General features: G+C 44.0%; 2 protein-coding genes across 2 annotated transcripts in view; both read right to left on the bottom strand.

Moving 5' to 3' along the window:
* Window positions 1-19,081, bottom strand: part of LOC122934017 (gastrula zinc finger protein XlCGF26.1-like) — a 323,260-nt gene that overhangs the window by 272,136 nt on the left and 32,043 nt on the right. The gene's annotated exons all lie outside the window — the stretch shown is intronic.
* Window positions 3,748-19,081, bottom strand: part of LOC122934030 (zinc finger protein OZF-like) — a 50,062-nt gene continuing 34,728 nt past the window's right edge. Inside the window, exon 4 of the mRNA XM_044289171.1 lies at window positions 3,748-4,959. Coding sequence (XP_044145106.1) covers window positions 3,788-4,959 — 1,172 coding nt within the window. The 3' untranslated portion in view covers window positions 3,748-3,787. The remainder of the gene's footprint in view (window positions 4,960-19,081) is intronic.

Below are 19,081 nucleotides of genomic sequence, written 5' to 3' on the forward strand. Positions count from 1 at the left end.
GTCAGTATGGAGTAATACAACAATATTCCATGAGATTTCTAGTATAATACTCACAGGCCGCTTCCTTGAATGGCAGAAGGTGGGATATTAGATGATATAAGGTATTAGGTGTTTTTAGGTAGAGTAGGGGTTTTACGTTTCCATATCCTTCATATATATATTTTAATATTCAAACATGGCAAATCATTGCCCACCACCCGAACCTGAAGATTGGTTTGTACTCTAGGTACAGGGCACCAACCGGTGGATGCACGATCATGTTGTCTCCTTAGGGCGTGCGTATATGTCATACGATGCCAGTAGGTTTTGTGCTAGTCACAGAGGGATTTTGCAACTTTCACTGTAAGTGATTTAATCTATGTCGCAGATTTTATTTTATATATGAGAACATTATGAGATTTTGTACTAACTTGTATTCTGGAAACCGGAAATGACATAGTACCCTAACTGCATAAGATCAGAGTTCGGGTGGATTTGATTGTGACGCCCCAGACGAAGCGAAGGCGAAACCCGGGTCGGGCTAATTTACACCCTTTATGCAAGTTATTTTATTGTGAGTAGAATCGCTTTGCTGGTGGGTATCGAGCCCTTATACTGGGGACGCATCTGTGAAGCTGCGAAATCTCCATGAAGACTTCTTGTTTGTGAAACACTCGCCATTCAAGTCATACCCATATGTATGTACTCTTTTGGATTTTATTGGAGAAGGGACTAACTCTATCTTTTTGGGACTGCTGCTTAATTGTTCCTGGTATCACACAGAAACTTTATTTGTGTCTTTAATTAACTAATAGAAGCCTGCAAGTCTTTCACTCATATCCCAACTGCAATAGACACGGTCATGTTCCTTATCAGCCAATAGAAGCTCCCAGGCTCTTACTCTCCATACACAGTTTTACTCCAGGTTTCCATAACAACCCAGCCATTTTTTCTTCACTGCTGTAGGTCAGCTTTAGGCTAGGGCTACACAACGACAATAAGTCGCGCGACACATAGGGCTCAACTACACTGCTACATGCATCCATAGCCACAATATAACAGTTCCAATGTTATTATGAGCAGTCTCCCAGTGCTTCCTCCAGCTGTACTTTAAATGTACGATCTCCTGCTTATATATGAGAGTGACAGGTTCTTACTGCACCTCGAGTTCACCGATGTATGCGTGCATGCAGTGCAGTTTGTAGTACCTGATATTTACATCCTCAGATGTTTGCAGTTACGTTAATGCCACAATTCCGTCCTGCACTGGTGTCGGCACTCTGTATATAGCGCTAGTGGGCTTATGGTGTTTGCTGGAGATGTTAGCAGGTACCGTGCTTGAGAAATTTTTCTCCCAGGTTTTTTTCCAATGCATCAGCATCGCCAGGCTATATTCACCATACACGTTTCGAAACCTGACACGGTTTCTCCCTCAGTGGTAGATTTGTACCTTATCAGCCTTATGGCTGATTGCATACATGTGCCGCGGGTTTCTGCTATTTAAAATAGCAGAGACCCCGCGGCTAAGGCGCCTGCTGCACGCACGAGCGGCCACCATGTTTAGGGATCGGGCGAGAAGAGTGAAAAAATGTGATAAAGTATCGTCACAAAGGCTTGGGCCTTGCAACTTTCCATACTCCAAAATTTGGCATAATGCTGTAAGTAAATGACCCCATTTCTGTTTTTGAAAATGATCCTTAAGGACCCATGACGTAGCTGTACATATTCGGTATATTGCTATAAAAAACGGGGACACATGTCGAGGAGGAGTATGCGGACGACCGTACAGATTGGAAAAAAAAAAGACGAATATTCAAAATAACGAATATATTCACTATTTTGCTATATATTCGTTTTTTAGAATATTCGTCGTTTTATTTTCCATATGAAAACATGATTCCTTCCTGCTTAAAGTTGCTTGTGGGCCAATGACTCATTGTCAATGAGTCATTGACCCACAAGAAAGAAGCAGGGAGGAATCATGTTTTCAGATGTTATAAAATGACGAATATTCGATATAGCGAATATATAGCACTATATTTGTAATATTTGCAAATCTGCGATATTCGCGATTAATATTCGCTATTCGAATATTCACGCTCAACACTAATGTGTACCCCAAAATAGCACCATAAAAACTACAAATTGTAACGAAAGTTGAGAAAATTTTAAAAAAATCCCTTGGTAGAAAAACATTTTTCCTCTGTGAGCTCTCCTGAACATGACAGTGGCTTCGGCCCTGTGTGAATTCACTGATGTGTATTAAGACTTCACTGTATTCTATTTCATGTTCCACATTCAGAACATAAAAATAATTTCTCCCTGTGTGGATTCCCCGATGTCTAACAAGATCTGCTTTATGATTATCACTAGGGATCGACTGATATTGATTTTTTAGAGCAGATACCGATAACCTGTGAACTTTCAGGCCGATAGCAGATAATTTATACCGATATTCTGTGGATTTTCATTTTTGAAAAAAATAAAATAAATTCTTACATAAATCTGCTGTTTAATGAACATGTTTTTTGTTAACGTTTAGCTTTTTTAAAAAAAAATCTTTATTTTTCATTTATACTTAACATTTTGGTGTTTTTTTTTTTTTTTTACTAACTATTAGCGCTCCCTTAGGGGCTAGAACCCTTGTCCTATTCACCCTAATAGAGTCTGTTAGGGTGAATGGTACTTCACACTCTCCCTGCTGCCCTGTGCACACATCAGCAGGGAGATTACCATGGTAGCCAGGGCTTCAGTAGCATCCTGGCTGCCATGGTAGCCGATCGGATCCCCAGGATTACACTGCTGGGGATCCGATCAGAAGCTGCCACAGCACCACCAATGAGGAGAAGACCCTGTGGCCACTGCCATCAATGACTAATACTGAGGGGGCACCATGCGCCATCAATATTTTTAATACTGAGGTTTGGGGGGATGAGGGAGGGCGCACTGCACCACCAATGTTTTTAACTCGCCCATTAATTCAAATACAGGAGGCGGGTGCTGGCTGCAGAATCATATAGCCGCACTCGACTTCTATGAGAGGTAGCTGCGATCCGTGGCAGTTAACCCCTCAGGTGCGGCAGGGGAACTGCCGCGGATCGTAGCTACTTGCCATAGATGTTGGGTGCGGTGAGTTAACTTCATTGGTGGCGCAGTAGCCACAGCCCCTCCTCTCCTCTTTGCCCTCTCTCCTCTCATTGGTGGCAGAGGCAGCAGCACGGGGGAGGGAGAGACTGCTTCCTTCTCCCCTGTGCTGCAGAGCGAACACGCGCGCTGGTCGCTTTATCGGCAACGTTAGATGTCAATACCGATAACTTTGAAAATCATGAATATCGGCCGATAATATCGGTAAATCCGACAATCGATCGATCTCTAGTTATCACTAGCATTCAGCGAAGCGAACCATCCGAAGTGGAATTCATTGTGAATTTTTTTAAAATATGGTTTTAAATGAAGCCGATTTTCCTTGGGCTTCATGAATCATTTTTCCTAAGAGGCGGCTGAAGTTTACTTTCCTAATTTACTTGCTCGCACAGAGGCAGTTTGCTCCTCTCGACTAAAAAATACCTTATTTTTTTTTAACCCAAAAGGCCATATTTAACTAGCATATTAATGTTTTTAATGGCTGTTAGATGGGTGCACTTCGGTCTAAGGGGCCGTTAAAAATGGTCTTATTGATTGATAGGCTGAATGGGGTTTTAACATAGTGATTCGTGACAAATTAATTCAAAACAAATTAAATTTGACCAAGCTGCAGAATTTTTTTAATGTTAGCTCATCTCTAGTTATCATATTCTGCACATTAAAATCACTTCTTTCCAGTGTGAATTCTCTGATGGTTAAGAAGATATGATTTCTGCTGAAAACATTTCCCACATTCTGAACAAGAAAATGGCTTCTCCCCTGTGTGAATTCTCTCATGTCTAACAAGATGTGATTTCCGGCTAAAATATTTTTCACATTCTAAACATGAAAATGGCTTCTCCCCTGTGTGAATTATCTGATGGTTCAGAAGATGTGATTTCTGCTGAAAACATTTCCCACATTTTGAACAAGAAAATGGCTTCTCCCCTGTGTGAATTCTCTGATGAATAAGAAGATATGATTTCTGCTGAAAACATTTCCCACATTCTGAACATAAAAATGGCTTCTCCCCTGTGTGAGTTCTCTCGTGTATAACAAGACTTGATTTACGGTTAAAATGCTTTTCACATTCTGAACATGAAAATGGCTTCTCCCCTGTGTGAGTTCTCTGATGTCTAAGAAGATGTGATTTACAGTTAAAATATTTTTCACATTCTAAACATGAAAATGGCTTCTTCCCTGTGTGAATTCTCTGATGGTTAAGAAGACATGATTTCTGCTGAAAACATTTCCCACATTCTGAACATAAAAATTGCTTCTCCCCTGCGTGAGTTCTCTCATGTATAACAAGACATGATTTTTGGTTAAAACATTCCCCACATTCTAAACAAGAAAATGGCTTCTCCCCTGTGTGAATTCTCTGATGTCTAACAAGATGCGATTTAGAGTTAAAATGTTTTTCACATTCTGAACATGCAAATGGCTTCTCCCCTGTGTGAATTCTCTGATGTCTAACAAGATGCGATTTAGAGTTAAAATGTTTTTCACATTCTGAACATGCAAATGGCTTCTCCCCTGTGTGAATTCTGTTATGTCTAACAAGATGTGATTTAGAGTTAAAATGTTTCCCACATTCTGAGCATGAAAGAGCATTCTCCCCTGTGTGACTTCTTTGATGTTGAACACTTCTTCTGTGTCTTTTATTTTGCTTAACAGTCTGTGATGAATCAGAAGATGGAAATCCATCCAAAGGATCAGATAATAGATCTTTGCTGTGAAAGGCTGAGGATATTTCTGAGATAATGGCATGCTCTTCATGTGTATCTTCTGTGACACCACACTCATCTGTTCTAAAATCCAACATCAAATGTTTGTCTGAGCTCCTGGTACAGTCATCTGCCAAGAATAAATCTAAGTTTAATAATTTTAAAATAATAGAACCTTAAAATTATATATATTTTATAACATTTCTACATAAAGAAAATCCATACAAATTACAAGTCATGGAGCAAAATTCAAATACCGTATTTTTCACCCTATAAGACGCACCGGCCCATAAGATGCACCTAGGTTTTTGGGGAGGAAAATAAGAGAAAAAACATTTTTAACCAAAAAGGTGTGCTGTGTGTTTGGAACTAATGGTGGTCTGTGGATGGCACTATTACTGGGGATCTGTGGATGACGGACACTGTTATGGGGGGATCTGTGGATGACGGACACTGTTATGGGGGGGATCTGTGGATGACGGACACTGTTATGGGGGGATCTGTGGATGACGGACACTGTTATGGGGGGGATCTGTGGATGACGGACACTGTAATGGAGGGATCTGTGGATGACGGACACTGTTATGGGGGGATCTGTGGATGACTGACACTTATGGGGGGATCTGTGGATGACGGACACTGTTATGGGGGGGATCTGTGGATGACAGACACTGTTATGGGGGGGATCTATGGCTTGCACTGTTACAGGGGGATCTGTGGCTGGCACTATTACAGGGGGATCTGTGGCTGGCACTGTTACAGGGGGGATCTGTGGCTGGCACTGTTACAGGGGGGATCTGTGGCTGGCACTGTTACAGGGGGGATCTGTGGCTGGCACTGTTACAGGGGGGATCTGTGGCTGGCACGGTTACAGGAGGGATCTGTGGATGGCACTGTTAGAGGGGGGAATCTGTGGATGGCACTGTTATATATGTGCCATCCACAGACCCCCCCAGCCCATAACTGTGCCATCCACAGATGTCCCCCATAAAAATGTCATCCACAGATCCCCCCCCCCCCGCCGCTCCAGTATACAAATATAAGATGTCTTATTCAATTAATAGTTATTAAACATGCCCCCTCACTCCTAATAGTACCTTACATCCTAACCGCTTCAGTACAATGCCGGCAGGCAGGCAGGCCGGGCGGCCGGCCGGCGCGTCACTCACTGACGTCACTTGCCTGCGCCACCTGCTTCATTCATAAAGTAGGCGGCGCAGGCACGTGACATCAGGGAGTTACGCTGCCGCCCGCCCGGTCTGCCTGCATTCTACTGAAGCGGTTAGGATGTAAGGTACTATTAGGAGTGAGGGGGCATGTTTAATAACTATTAATTGAATAAGACATCTTATATTGGTATACCGGAGCCGCGGGGCAAGGCTATAGTAAACTGACTGCACCGCCCCACCGCTATTGCCGGCCCCCAGCTCCTCCTCCCAGTCCCTCCCCGAGTCCCCGCTCGCTCGTACATCGCAGCTTGCGATGTAAAACTGTCAGCATTCGCCCCATAAGACGCAGGGGTATTTTCCCCCCATTTTGGGGGGAGAAAAAGTGCGTCTTATGGGGCAAAAAATAAGGTATCAACTGACAATGGGAAAACCGATGACAATTTGAGAGTAGACCAGTAGCTTGGACCAGTAGATGATGATGTTAGGTCACCAGGCTGTTCACTTGTATTCTCTTGTGCTGAAGCCAGCATCTTCATAGGTTCACAAGGGATCTGTGAGTCAGTGCTATAAGCTGGTGTCCATCTCACACACTGACCGCTAACTGCTAACAAAACACACCAGAAATTGAAGCTGAAAGCCCACCTTCCATCTATCTCACAGATATAATAAATATATTATTGCTCATATACCACATACATATAAATAATCTCGGCATGTACTGTACATATAATGGTCTGTTCATATCACATTTATGGGCTCTAACATATACACCCAGGATGTATACATTGAATTGCTGTATCTGGGTAATTTCACCCTTGTGTTGTTGGATTCCGGCAGGCAGTTCCGTTGCCTGAACTGCCTGCCTAATCAGGAAAACTGTATGCAAACGCATGACATTTGCACACTGATCAGGATCCTAATCAGTCTGACAAATGCATTGAAATACCTGATCCGTCTTTCAGGTGTCATCCAGAAAAACAGATCAGGTACTTATTTTTTCACATTTTTAAAGGTCTGCGCATGCACAGACTGGAATTCCGGATCCATTTAACCAGAACACTTGATACCGGATCTTGCATTCAGGGTAGTGTTCCGGAATTTTGGCCGGAGGAAAAAATGCTGCGGTATTTTCTCCGGACAAATACCGTAAAAGTGACTGAACTGAGGAGATCCTGATGCATACTGAACGGATTTGCTTTCCATTTAGAATGCATTGGGACAGAATCAGTTATTTTTCCGGTATTGAGCCCCTAGGACGGAACTCAATACAGGAAAACTTTAACGCTAGTGTGAAAGTAGACTATGACAGATACCATACAGTGACATTTAACTTTATTTTACTGGATATAGTTGCATGGAATACTGATATATCGAAGCCAGATGGAGACCAAAAGCCTCTGGACACATTTACCTTTTAGGCTACTTTCACACTGGCGTTTTGGCTTTCTGTTTGTGAGATCCGTTCAGGGCTCTCACAAGCGGTCCAAAACGGATCAGTTTTGCCCTAATGCATTCTGAATGGAAAAGAATCCGCTCAGAATTTATTAGTTGCCTCTGTTCCGTCTCCATTCCGCTTTGGAGGCGGACACCAAAACGCTGCTTGCAGCGTTATGCCAGTCTGACGAAACTGAGCCAAACGGATCCGTTCTGACACACAATGTAAGTCAATGGGGACGGATCCATTTTCTAAGACACAATCTGGCACAATAGAAAACGGATCCGTCTTGGCTATGTTAAAGGGCTTCTGTCACCCCACTAAACCGTTCTTTTTTTTTTTGCTTACTTATAATCCCTATACTGCGATTTATGCCTACATAATCTAATTAATCATTTTGGTTCAGTAGATTGTGTTAAAAACTTGCTTTTATAATATGTAAATTACCTGTCTACCAGCAAGTAGGACGGCTACTTGCTGGTAGCAGCCGCATCCTCCGATCCTAAAGACGCCCCCTCCGCATTGTGATTGACAGGGCCAGGGAACGGGATCGTTCTCTGCTGGCCCTGTCTGCTATCAAGATCTCGCGCCTGCGCCGTAACGGTATTCAGTCGGCGCAGGCACACTGAGAGGCGGCCGCTCGCTCGGCCGCTCCATCCTCAATGCGCCTGCGCCGATGACCTCACATCTACACCCGGCGCAGGCGCATTGAGGATGGAGCGGCCGAGCGAGCGGCTGCCTCTCAGTGCGCCTGCGCCGATTGAAGACAGGTACGGCGCAGGCGTGAGATTTTGAATGCAAACAGGGCCAGCAGAGAACGATCCCGTTCCCTGGCCCTGTCAATCAACATGAGGAGGGGGCGTCTTTAGGATCGGAGGATGCGGCTGCTATTAGCAAGTAGCCGCCCTACTTGCTGGTAGACAGGTAATTTACATATTATAAAAGCACGTTTTTAACACAATCTACTGGACCAAAATGATTAATTAGATTATGTAGCCATAAATCGCAGTATAGGGATTATAAGTAAACAAAAAAACAAAAAACGGTTTAGTGGGGTGACAGAAGCCCTTTAACCACCTCCGGACCGCCTAACGCACATGTGCGTTCCGGAGGTGGCAGCGCTGCGCACAGTCACGCATATACGCGTCATCTCGCGAGACGCGAGATGACGCGAGTATGCGCCCGCGCGTGCGCAGTTCGCGCTGGCATTTCATCGAGAGGTATTTCGTCAGCAACCTGCCAGCCAATGATCGTGGCTGGCAGGTTGCTGATTTTTAAAAAAGCCAATCAAAGTGCCAGATAGCAGATCATATTTGTAAAAATCAGTTTTGATATTTTTTATCAACCGCAGCGGCCTCCGGTACTTCGCTAGCCTCCCCTTTGTAAGACAGGCTTGCTTTTTTTTTCTTGGGTAGTCTCAGGGAATACCCCTAAATTTAGTTGCCCACATGTCTAACAGGGGGTATTCCTCTGAAGAGGCCTACAGGCTTCTGACCCAGTCGGATGAGGAGTGGGAGCCCTCATCTGATGAATCCAGCGGGTCAGAATACGAACCTGTAGAAAGCAGTGGCTCTCTGACCCAAAGTTCGGACGAGGAGGCTGAGGTCCCTGATACCACCAGGCGTACCCGGCCCCGTGTCGCTAGACCGCAGGTTGCGCAGGATCCGCTTCAAGAGCAGCAGAGTGGGGCTGGTGCTGTCGGATTACGTGGTGAGGCATACACCAGCAGCCCAGCCCTCCCTGGACCTAGTACCAGCACTGCCGTACAACCTGGTGAAGTAGCGAGCACCAGAAGGGCAGTTGAAGCTGGTACGGTGGCACGTGCAGTAGTGACCCCGTCGCAGCCACCGCAAAGACGTGCCCGTAGAGCCCCTAGAATCCCAGAGGTGCTGGCAAACCCTGATTGGCAGTCCCCAACTTCAGCCGCACCTGTAGTTTTCCCTTTCACTGCCCAGTCTGGAGTTCGGGTTGAGACGGCTCAGATCGGTTCGGCCCTGGGATTTTTTGAGCTGTTCTTGACTGCGGAGCTTTTAGACATAGTTGTGGCCGAAACAAACAGGTATGCCACACAATTTATCACCGCTAACCCGGGAAGCTTTTATGCCCAGCCTTTCCGGTGGAAACCAGTCCAAGTTTCCGAACTTAAAACTTTTCTGGGCCTCCTCCTCAACATGGGCCTGACAAAAAAACATGAATTGCGGTCATATTGGTCCACGAACCCGATTCATCACATGCCCATGTTCTCTGCTGCCATGTCCAGGGCACGTTTTGAGGCCATCCTGCGGTTCCTGCACTTTAGTGACAACACCGCCTCCCGTCCCAGGGGCCACCCTGCTTTTGACCGGCTCCACAAAATTCGGCCCCTCATAGACCATTTCAACCAGAAATTTGCAGATATTTATACCCCAGAGCAAAACATCTGCATAGACGAGTCCCTGATACATTTTACCGGGCGCCTTGGCTTCAAACAATACATCCCAAGCAAGCGCGCCCGGTATGGGGTCAAATTGTATAAGCTCTGTGAAAGGGCCACAGGCTATACCCACAAATTTCGGGTCTATGAGGGAAAAGATCAGACCCTGGAGCCGGTCGGTTGCCCTGACTACCTGGGGAGCAGTGGGAAGACAGTTTGGGACTTGGTGTCACCCTTATTCGGCAAGGGGTACCATCTTTATGTGGACAATTTTTACACAAGTGTGGCCCTCTTTAGGCATTTGTTTCTAGAACGGATTGGCGCCTGTGGTACCGCGCGAACTAGTCGCGCGGGCTTCCCCCAACGGCTCGTTAGCACCCGTCTTGCAAGGGGGCAGAGGGCCGCACTGTGTAACGAAGAACTGCTCGCGGTGAAATGGAGAGACAAGCGTGACGTTTACATGCTCTCCTCCATTCACGCAGACACGACAATACTAATTGAGCGAGCAACCCGTGTCATTGAAAAGCCCCTCTCAGTCCACGACTATAACCTCCACATGGGAGGGGTCGACTTCAATGACCAGATGTTGTCTCCGTATTTAGTTTCCCGACGCACCAGACGCTGGTATAAGAAGGTGTCTGTATATTTAATTCAATTGGCTCTGTACAATAGTTTTGTTCTCTACAGTAAGGCTGGGAGAACTGGATCCTTCCTCAAATTTCAGGAAGAGATCATCGAGAACCTCCTGTATCCAGGAGGTTCCGTGGCCCCAACCACCAGTGTAGTTAGCCGTCTACACGAGCGACATTTCCCCAATGTCGTTCCTGGTACCTCAGCCCAACCGTCACCCCGAAAAAGATGTCGTGTCTGTAGCAGGAGTGGAATAAGGCGTGACACCCGCTATTTCTGTCCTGACTGTCCGGACCACCCTGCCCTATGCTTTGGAGAGTGTTTCCGGAAGTACCACTCACAGGTACACTATTAGCATAGGGATCATCTCACCAGGACAGGCACACAGGGCTATTAGGGCCCATTCACTCACTGCTGCTGCAAACGTCTCCTTTCACATGGGACAAAGTGCATAACGCACTTCGCCACATCTTTGGGCGATTTGCGCTTTGCACATTGACCCATGGGGAAGGAGAGGTTTGTTCTATAAAGGTAAAAAAACAAAAAAAAAACAAAAAAAAAAAAACAGGTAAGCAAACAGGTTAATGTTTAGTTCCAAAAGTTAAAGTTACACGTTCTGTTCCAAAGTTAATAAAATTATTGCGTTGTGGCCTGGTTTATTCATTTTTTTTTTTTTTTGTCTTTTTACCTTCCAGGTGGACCAACCGATCGACCAGCTGCAGCACCGATGTGCATTCTGACAGAAGCATTGCGCTGCTGTCAGATTACACGCAAGTCGGTGTATGCGGCGCTGCAAGACGGGATTTTCTCCTCTGCAGTGACAGATACGTTTGCCAAGGCATACGAGCTGAGGAGGAGGCGGCGTTCCTATGCTTTGGCAAACACTTTGTGTATATATATATATATATATAAAAAAAAAAAATCCCGGCAATGATTTATTCATCCACATCGATTGATGCGAATGGAGAAATCTGGTTTGCCAGGGCATACGAGCTAAGTGGGTATGGATGTAGGGCGGAGCTCCTATGTCCTGGCAGACGCCTTTCCCCTCCATTTTTTTTTTTTGGCAGAGATTTTTTCATCCACATTGATCGATGCGAATGAAGAAATCTGTGCCGTTCATTTTTTTCTTTCAGCCCAGAGGCTGAACGGAAAAAAAAATCTCATTACCTGTATGCTCAATATAAGGAGAATAGCAGAAACTCCTAATGCTGGCCATACATGTAAGATTGCGGAGACCCTCAAATGCCAGGGCAGTACAAACACCCCACAACTGACCCCATTTTGGAAAGAAGACACCCCAAGGTATTTGCTGAGGGGCATATTGAGTCCATGAAAGATTGAAATTTTTGTCCTAAGTTAGCGGAAAGTGAGACTTTGTGAGAAAAAACAAAAAAAAATCAATTTCCGCTAACTTATGCGAAAAAAAAAAAAAATTCTATGAACTTGCCAGGCCCCTCATTGGATACCTTGGGGTGTCTTCTTTCCAAAGTGTGGTCACATGTGGGGTATTTATACTGCCCTGGCTTTTTAGGGGCCCTAAAGCGTGAGAAGAAGTCTGGGATCCAAATGTCTAAAAATGCCCTCCTAAAAGGAATTTGGGCCCCTTTGCGCATCTAGGCTGCAAAAAAGTGTGACACATCTGGTATCGCCGTACTCAGAAGAAGTTGGGGAATGTGTTTTGGGGTGTCATTTTACATATACCCATGCTGGGTGAGAAAAATATCTTGGTCAAATGCCAACTTTGTATAAAAAAATGGGAAAAGTTGTCGTTTGCCAAGATATTTCTCTCACCCAGCATGGGTATATGTAAAATGACACCCCAAAACACATTCCCCAACTTCTCCTGAGTACGGCGATACCAGATGTGTGACACTTTTTTGATGCCAAGGTGGGCAAAGGGGCGCATATTCCAAAGTGCACCTTTCGTATTTCACCGGTCATTTTTTACAGATTTTGATTGCAAAGTACTTCTCACACATATGGGCCCCTAAATTGCCAGGGCAGTATAACTACGCCACAAGTGACCCCATTTTGGAAAGAAGACACCCCAAGGTATTCCGTGAGGGGCATGGCGAGTTCCTAGAATTTTTTATTTTTTGTCGCAAGTTAGTGGAATATGAGACTTTGTAAGGAAAAAAGAGAAAAAAAAAAATCATCATTTTCCGCTAACTTGTGACAAAAAATAAAAAATTCTAGGAACTCGCCGTGCCCTTCACGGAATACCTTGGGGTGTCTTCTTTCCAAAATGGGGTCACTTGTGGCGTAGTTATACTGCCCTGGCAATTTAGGGGCCCAAATGTGTGAGAAGTACCTTGCAATCAAAATGTGTAAAAAATGCCCTGCAAAATCCGAAAGGTGCACTTTGGAATATGTGCCCCTTTGCCCACCTTGGCAGCAAAAAAGTGTGACACATCTGGTATCGCCGTACTCAGGAGAAGTTGGGGAATGTGTTTTGGGGTGTCATTTTACATATACCCATGCTGGGTGAGAAAAATATCTTGGTCAAATGCCAACTTTGTATAAAAAAATGGGAAAAGTTGTCGTTTGCCAAGATATTTCTCTCACCCAGCATGGGTATATGTAAAATGACACCCCAAAACACATTCCCCAACTTCTCCTGAGTACGGCGATACCAGATGTGTCACACTTTTTTGATGCCAAGGTGGGCAAAGGGGCGCATATTCCAAAGTGCACCTTTCGTATTTCACCGGTCATTTTTTACAGATTTTGATTGCAAAGTACTTCTCACACATTTGGGCCCCTAAATTGCCAGGGCAGTATAACTACGCCACAAGTGACCCCATTTTGGAAAGAAGACACCCCAAGGTATTCCGTGAGGGGCATGGCGAGTTCCTAGAATTTTTTATTTTTTGTCGCAAGTTAGTGGAATATGAGACTTTGTAAGGAAAAAAGAGAAAAAAAAAAAATCATCATTTTCCGCTAACTTGTGACAAAAAATAAAAAATTCTAGGAACTCGCCGTGCCCTTCACGGAATACCTTGGGGTGTCTTCTTTCCAAAATGGGGTCACTTGTGGCGTAGTTATACTGCCCTGGCAATTTAGGGGCCCAAATGTGTGAGAAGTACCTTGCAATCAAAATGTGTAAAAAATGCCCTGCAAAATCCGAAAGGTGCACTTTGGAATATGTGCCCCTTTGCCCACCTTGGCAGCAAAAAAGTGTGACACATCTGGTATCGCCGTACTCAGGAGAAGTTGGGGAATGTGTTTTGGGGTGTCATTTTACATATACCCATGCTGGGTGAGAAAAATATCTTGGTCAAATGCCAACTTTGTATCAAAAAATGGGAAAAGTTGTCGTTTGCCAAGATATTTCTCTCACCCAGCATGGGTATATGTAAAATGACACCCCAAAACACATTCCCCAACTTCTCCTGAGTACGGCGATACCAGATGTGTGACACTTTTTTGATGCCAAGGTGGGCAAAGGGGCGCATATTCCAAAGTGCACCTTTCGTATTTCACCGGTCATTTTTTACAGATTTTGATTGCAAAGTACTTCTCACACATTTGGGCCCCTAAATTGCCAGGGCAGTATAACTACGCCACAAGTGACCCCATTTTGGAAAGAAGACACCCCAAGGTATTCTGTGAGGGGCATGGCGAGTTCCTAGAATTTTTTATTTTTTGTCGCAAGTTAGTGGAATATGAGACTTTGTAAGAAAAAAAATAAAAAATAAAATCATCATCATTTTCCGCTAACTTGTGACAAAAAATAAAAAGTTCTATGAACTCACTATGCCCATCAGCGAATACCTTAGGGTGTCTACTTTCCGAAATGGGGTCATTTGTGGGGTTTTCTACTGTTTGGGCATTGTAGAACCTCAGGAAACATGACAGGTGCTCAGAAAATCAGAGCCGTTTCAAAAAGCGGAAATTCACATTTTTGTACCATAGTTTGTAAACGCTATAACTTTTACCCAAACCATTTTTTTTTTTGCCCAAACATTTTTTTTTTTATCAAAGACATGTAGAACTATAAATTTAGCGAAAAATTTATATATGGATGTCGTTTTTTTTGCAAAATTTCACAGCTGAAAGTGAAAAATTTCATTTTTTTGCAAAAAAATCGTTATATTTTGATTAATAACAAAAAAAGTAAAAATGTCAGCAGCAATGAAATACCACCAAATGAAAGCTCCATTAGTGAGAAGAAAAGGAGGTAAAATTCATTTGGGTGGTAAGTTGCATGACCGAGCGATAAACGGTGAAAGGAGTGTAGTGCCGAAGTGTAAAAAGTGGCCTGGTCATGAAGGGGGTTTCACCTAGCGGGGCTGAAGTGGTTAAAGATAATACAAACGGATCCGTTCTGAACAGATCCAGACGGTTGTATTATCTGAACGGATCCGTCTGTGCAGATGCATGACGGATCCGCACCAAATGCAAGTGTGAAAGTAGCCTTATGTTGGCAGTTTTCCCAATGTACAAACTAAACATATATTGCAATTATGAAGTAAACCCAGCCTATATAACAAGATAGATTCACTCACATATAAAGGTCCATCATTAAATTACACACATGTAAGTACATACTACATAGACACAAATTACATGAATCTACTGTACACATGTTGAGCATTACTCATACACATTACATGCTTATACAGTGTATATATACACACACATATATAGTATAAAGAAAAGAAGGAAAGCAGCACAATCAAAAGTGGACGGCACAATCCCTCCAAAATAGTGAAAAATTAGGAGTTTTTATTCGCCCATACTATTGCAATATTTCAGCTCAACTCAAAGGAGCCTTTGTCAAGCAAAGTGTCATGTGCCAAACATTGTATATATATATATATATACACACACACGTGGTAATTATCCCATAAAGTGCATAATCAATTAACCCCTTAACGCTCTGCAGTGACCCCGCTCTATACCCAGCTGCAATGACAAGGGATCAGCTGTCGCGTCCGTCATTAAACCCTTCAGGTGCTGCGATCAACGCTGATTGTGGCACCTGTGAGTTAAGGCAGACAAATGCATTTTCCTCTGCCTTCAAATCGGAGCCCAGGCAGTGAAATCATGGGGTTTTGATCGGTTGCCGCTCGAGGCCTGGAGGCTGCTGAAGTGTTCCAGGCCTGCCATGGCAATCTCCGTGCTGAGCTATGCACGAGGCACAGCTCAGAATGAACAGTGTAAAAATCCTATTATGGTGAATGGGAGAAGAGATCAAATGATACCATGTTTTAGCCCCCTAAGGGGGTGTAATATATATTTTTTTTAAGTTAAAAAAATTAACCGCCTCCCAAAAAACAAAACAAAAAAAAACACCAAAATATAAAAAATTGCAAATTGCTTGTGGGCTGAACACCGTAATGGAAAAAAAAAAAGAAAATTACACGATTTACCATTTTATAGTCATCTTGTACCCCCTCACAGAAACAAATTGAACAAAAAGTCGTACATACCACAAAAATTGTACCAATAAAAACTACAAGCCCTCATACAGCTCTGTAGACCGAAATATAAAAAAGTCATAGCTGGCAGAATATGGCAATGCAAAGAAAATGTAATTTTTTTGTTCAAAGGTTTTTATTCTACACAGGAAACGCCCTGATTTCAAAACCTTGGTGGAATTCCGTTTTTTTTTCTTTTCAATTTCACCCCACAAAGAATTTTCTTCCCGTTTGCCAATACAACACATAGGTGGCATTAAAAAATGTATCTTGTCCTGCAAAAAATAGGCTATGTGAACGGAAAAATAAAAAAGTTATGGCTATTGGAATGTGGGGAGGAAAAATAAAAAATGCAAAAACAAAAATAGGACCGGTCTTTAAGGGGTTAATAAAGTGTGGTAAGAATAGTACAGTAACAAATATCATTATGATTCAATCAGTGTACAAACTATACAGACATATATCATTGTCCATAATTCCGTGAAATTCATATCTTGATCTTGTCATCTCAGTCTATGGGTAAATTACATGATTAGTGGTAATACATAAAGTGCATCTGTGCTGATTAATAAACACAATCATGTACATGGCTCCCCCTGTCCCGGACTCCATATGGATCTATCACGCTGCTACCGTCCCTGTATTTTCACTGCGCATGCCCCGCCACCATGTATACACATCACAGCGTGAGCTACATATACAGATAGAGAACAACATGAAAGATGGCCGCCTGCATTCTAATAGTTACTGCGCATGTGAATTGCCATTACAGTTTGCGCCTGCGCTTCTTTCATAAGAAACATGGAGCTGAAGCTCTTAGGCAACCAAGTAAACGACATCAGCGCTCCTTCGCATAGCTTCAGTATGCGCTGAAACATATAAAGAAGGGACATAATGTTACTTATTGGTGGCCATGATAATCGCCAAATTATTGAATACTCCTGCAAGGGGGAGAAACCCAGGGTTCCCAGCCATTTCCACCTTGTGTAGGTGGAAAACAAAAATTACTGCTACCAGTAATTGTTTTTCTTCAAAACCATGAGAGCACCCATGCGACTATGTCCTCCAGGACGGGAAACCTGAAGAGATAAAATGGTTCACACCCTCACCGCACCTCAGTGATTATAATAACCAAACCTCCGGAGGCGTGCCAACCACCAAAGAATAGGCTTGAAATAAGAGGAGAGACAATACAAAAAAGGGAATCAGTTTGGAACATTATATCCCCATTCACTATTGTGCATCTATCTGCCCGATTGGCAAATTTTCCCCTTTTTATTTTTTTTAAAAGATTAAATTAAGGGTGGGAAATTTTGGGGTGGGGTCATGGGTTTCAAGTAAAACAATCACCAAGTAATTTTTGTTTTCCCCTCACCTGTGACAGCACCCATTGCGAGAATAAACTATAAGTTAAACTTTTAGGGGGTGAGGGGGACTACAGCCGGTAGTACTTTCCTCCCGAGGGCTGAATCTGAATTTAAATGCATCCTATAGTTCAGGCATCCTCAAACTGCGGCCCTCCAGCTGTTGCAAACTCCCAGCATGCCCGAACAGCCTATAGGTATCAGCCTACAGCAGGGCATTGTGGGAGTTGTAGTTTTACAGGGCCGCAGTTTGAGGATGCCTGCTATAGTGTCTAAAAAAGGTATGAGGAGAACTCCAAGTGGCTGCTCTGCAGATTTGGGCCACTGAAGCATCCGCCTTTTCTGCCAAAGATGCAGCAACTGCTCTTATTGAATATGCCCCAAACCCAGTTGGGGGAGACAAGTTCAAAGAAGAATAGGCAAGGGAAATGGCATTTTTAACCCATATAGCAATGGCACTGCTAGAAGCCTTGTGACCCTTGAATCTACCATGGAATTGTCCACTATAACAGGGAACACCTGGTCTTTGATGAAAGGTGGAATTTTCGGTCCAAAGAGTAATAGGAGCGTCCCAGGATCTCAGAATATCCATCTGCAGCTCTCTGGAGTGAATCTGTGCATAAGTTACTGCTGGAATAGTGGACGTCATATAACCCAACACAGCCATTGCTTCTCTGAAAGTACACAGGTACAAAATCTGCTCAATGATTGATTCCCTCTTTATGAGGGGAAACACATTTTTTTGTTTGCAGGAGTCCAACTGGATTCCTAAAAACACACAAATCTGAGAGGGAACAAGGTTTGATTTTTCCCAATTTATTTTCCAAGCCAAATCTCCTAAGGTGGAACATAGAAGATCTATATCTGGGGGGCGGAGCTAGCCGTTGATGGAGAAGGACGTTCAGTCAAGGAGCTCCGGCTACTGCTAGAAGAATTCCCGGTCACCCGAGACTATTTAGTACCTTACAGGGTACATAATCTCACCCTGACCTTCTCTGACCCATGCTGGAGCTGATAGGCCCCATTATAGGACCTTGAGCATCCTTCAAGAGAGTGCGGCCTGCAGTGCGTGTGAAGCAGCGGCCTAGAGGTCCGGATATCGCGCAAACCGAAGCATTATCTGAATTCCCCGCTTTCCATCTGAGACGCGACCAGAACCCTGAGAACCGGCTGCCGGATACTCCCCCGAGGCCAGGTACAGAAAAAGAAATAGAGGTATACTGCTGATCGGAGTTGCGCAATGAATCACATCTCCCTATTGCCTACCTGCAAGTGATTCGCAGCTTATCCCCCATTACTGGACGCTCTGATTACTAGACCAAGCAGGTTTACTTGTTTCTAGGCGCCTTCACATCACTGGCCTCAGACCCGCCAGCGGAGTTCTTCACCCGCCCTTACTACAATCCAGGGGAAGCTGCAAGGTGAGAGGAGTTTTTTCCTTTAACCCCAGAGTCTCCTACAGCACTATTAGCCCACTGTGTCCACACCTAAGTAGGGGTAAGCTATATCCCTCTTCATTCCTCTGCAACACTACTGGCCAGAGACTTAACTATTCACTATATCACTATTGTGGGCTCCAGTGTAGTGACTAGAAGCAGTATTCTCTTTTTGAGAACCTCACTTCCTCACTTTATAGGCCAAACCTAAATTTTTATAGCCGAGAGCTTCCCCCACCTTCTATTGGCAGCATCCATAACCACTAAGGCCCTCGGTGGCAGCCATCCATATTAGCAAACACGGGGGGTCCCTCCATACCAGGCAGCTGTAGGTGTTGAATCAGCCTGACTGCACAGCTACACCCTCTGAAGCAAACAG

The sequence above is a fragment of the Bufo gargarizans genome, chromosome 4 (genome assembly GCF_014858855.1).
Source record: "Bufo gargarizans isolate SCDJY-AF-19 chromosome 4, ASM1485885v1, whole genome shotgun sequence".
In the NCBI taxonomy this organism is placed as follows: Eukaryota; Metazoa; Chordata; class Amphibia; order Anura; family Bufonidae; genus Bufo; species Bufo gargarizans.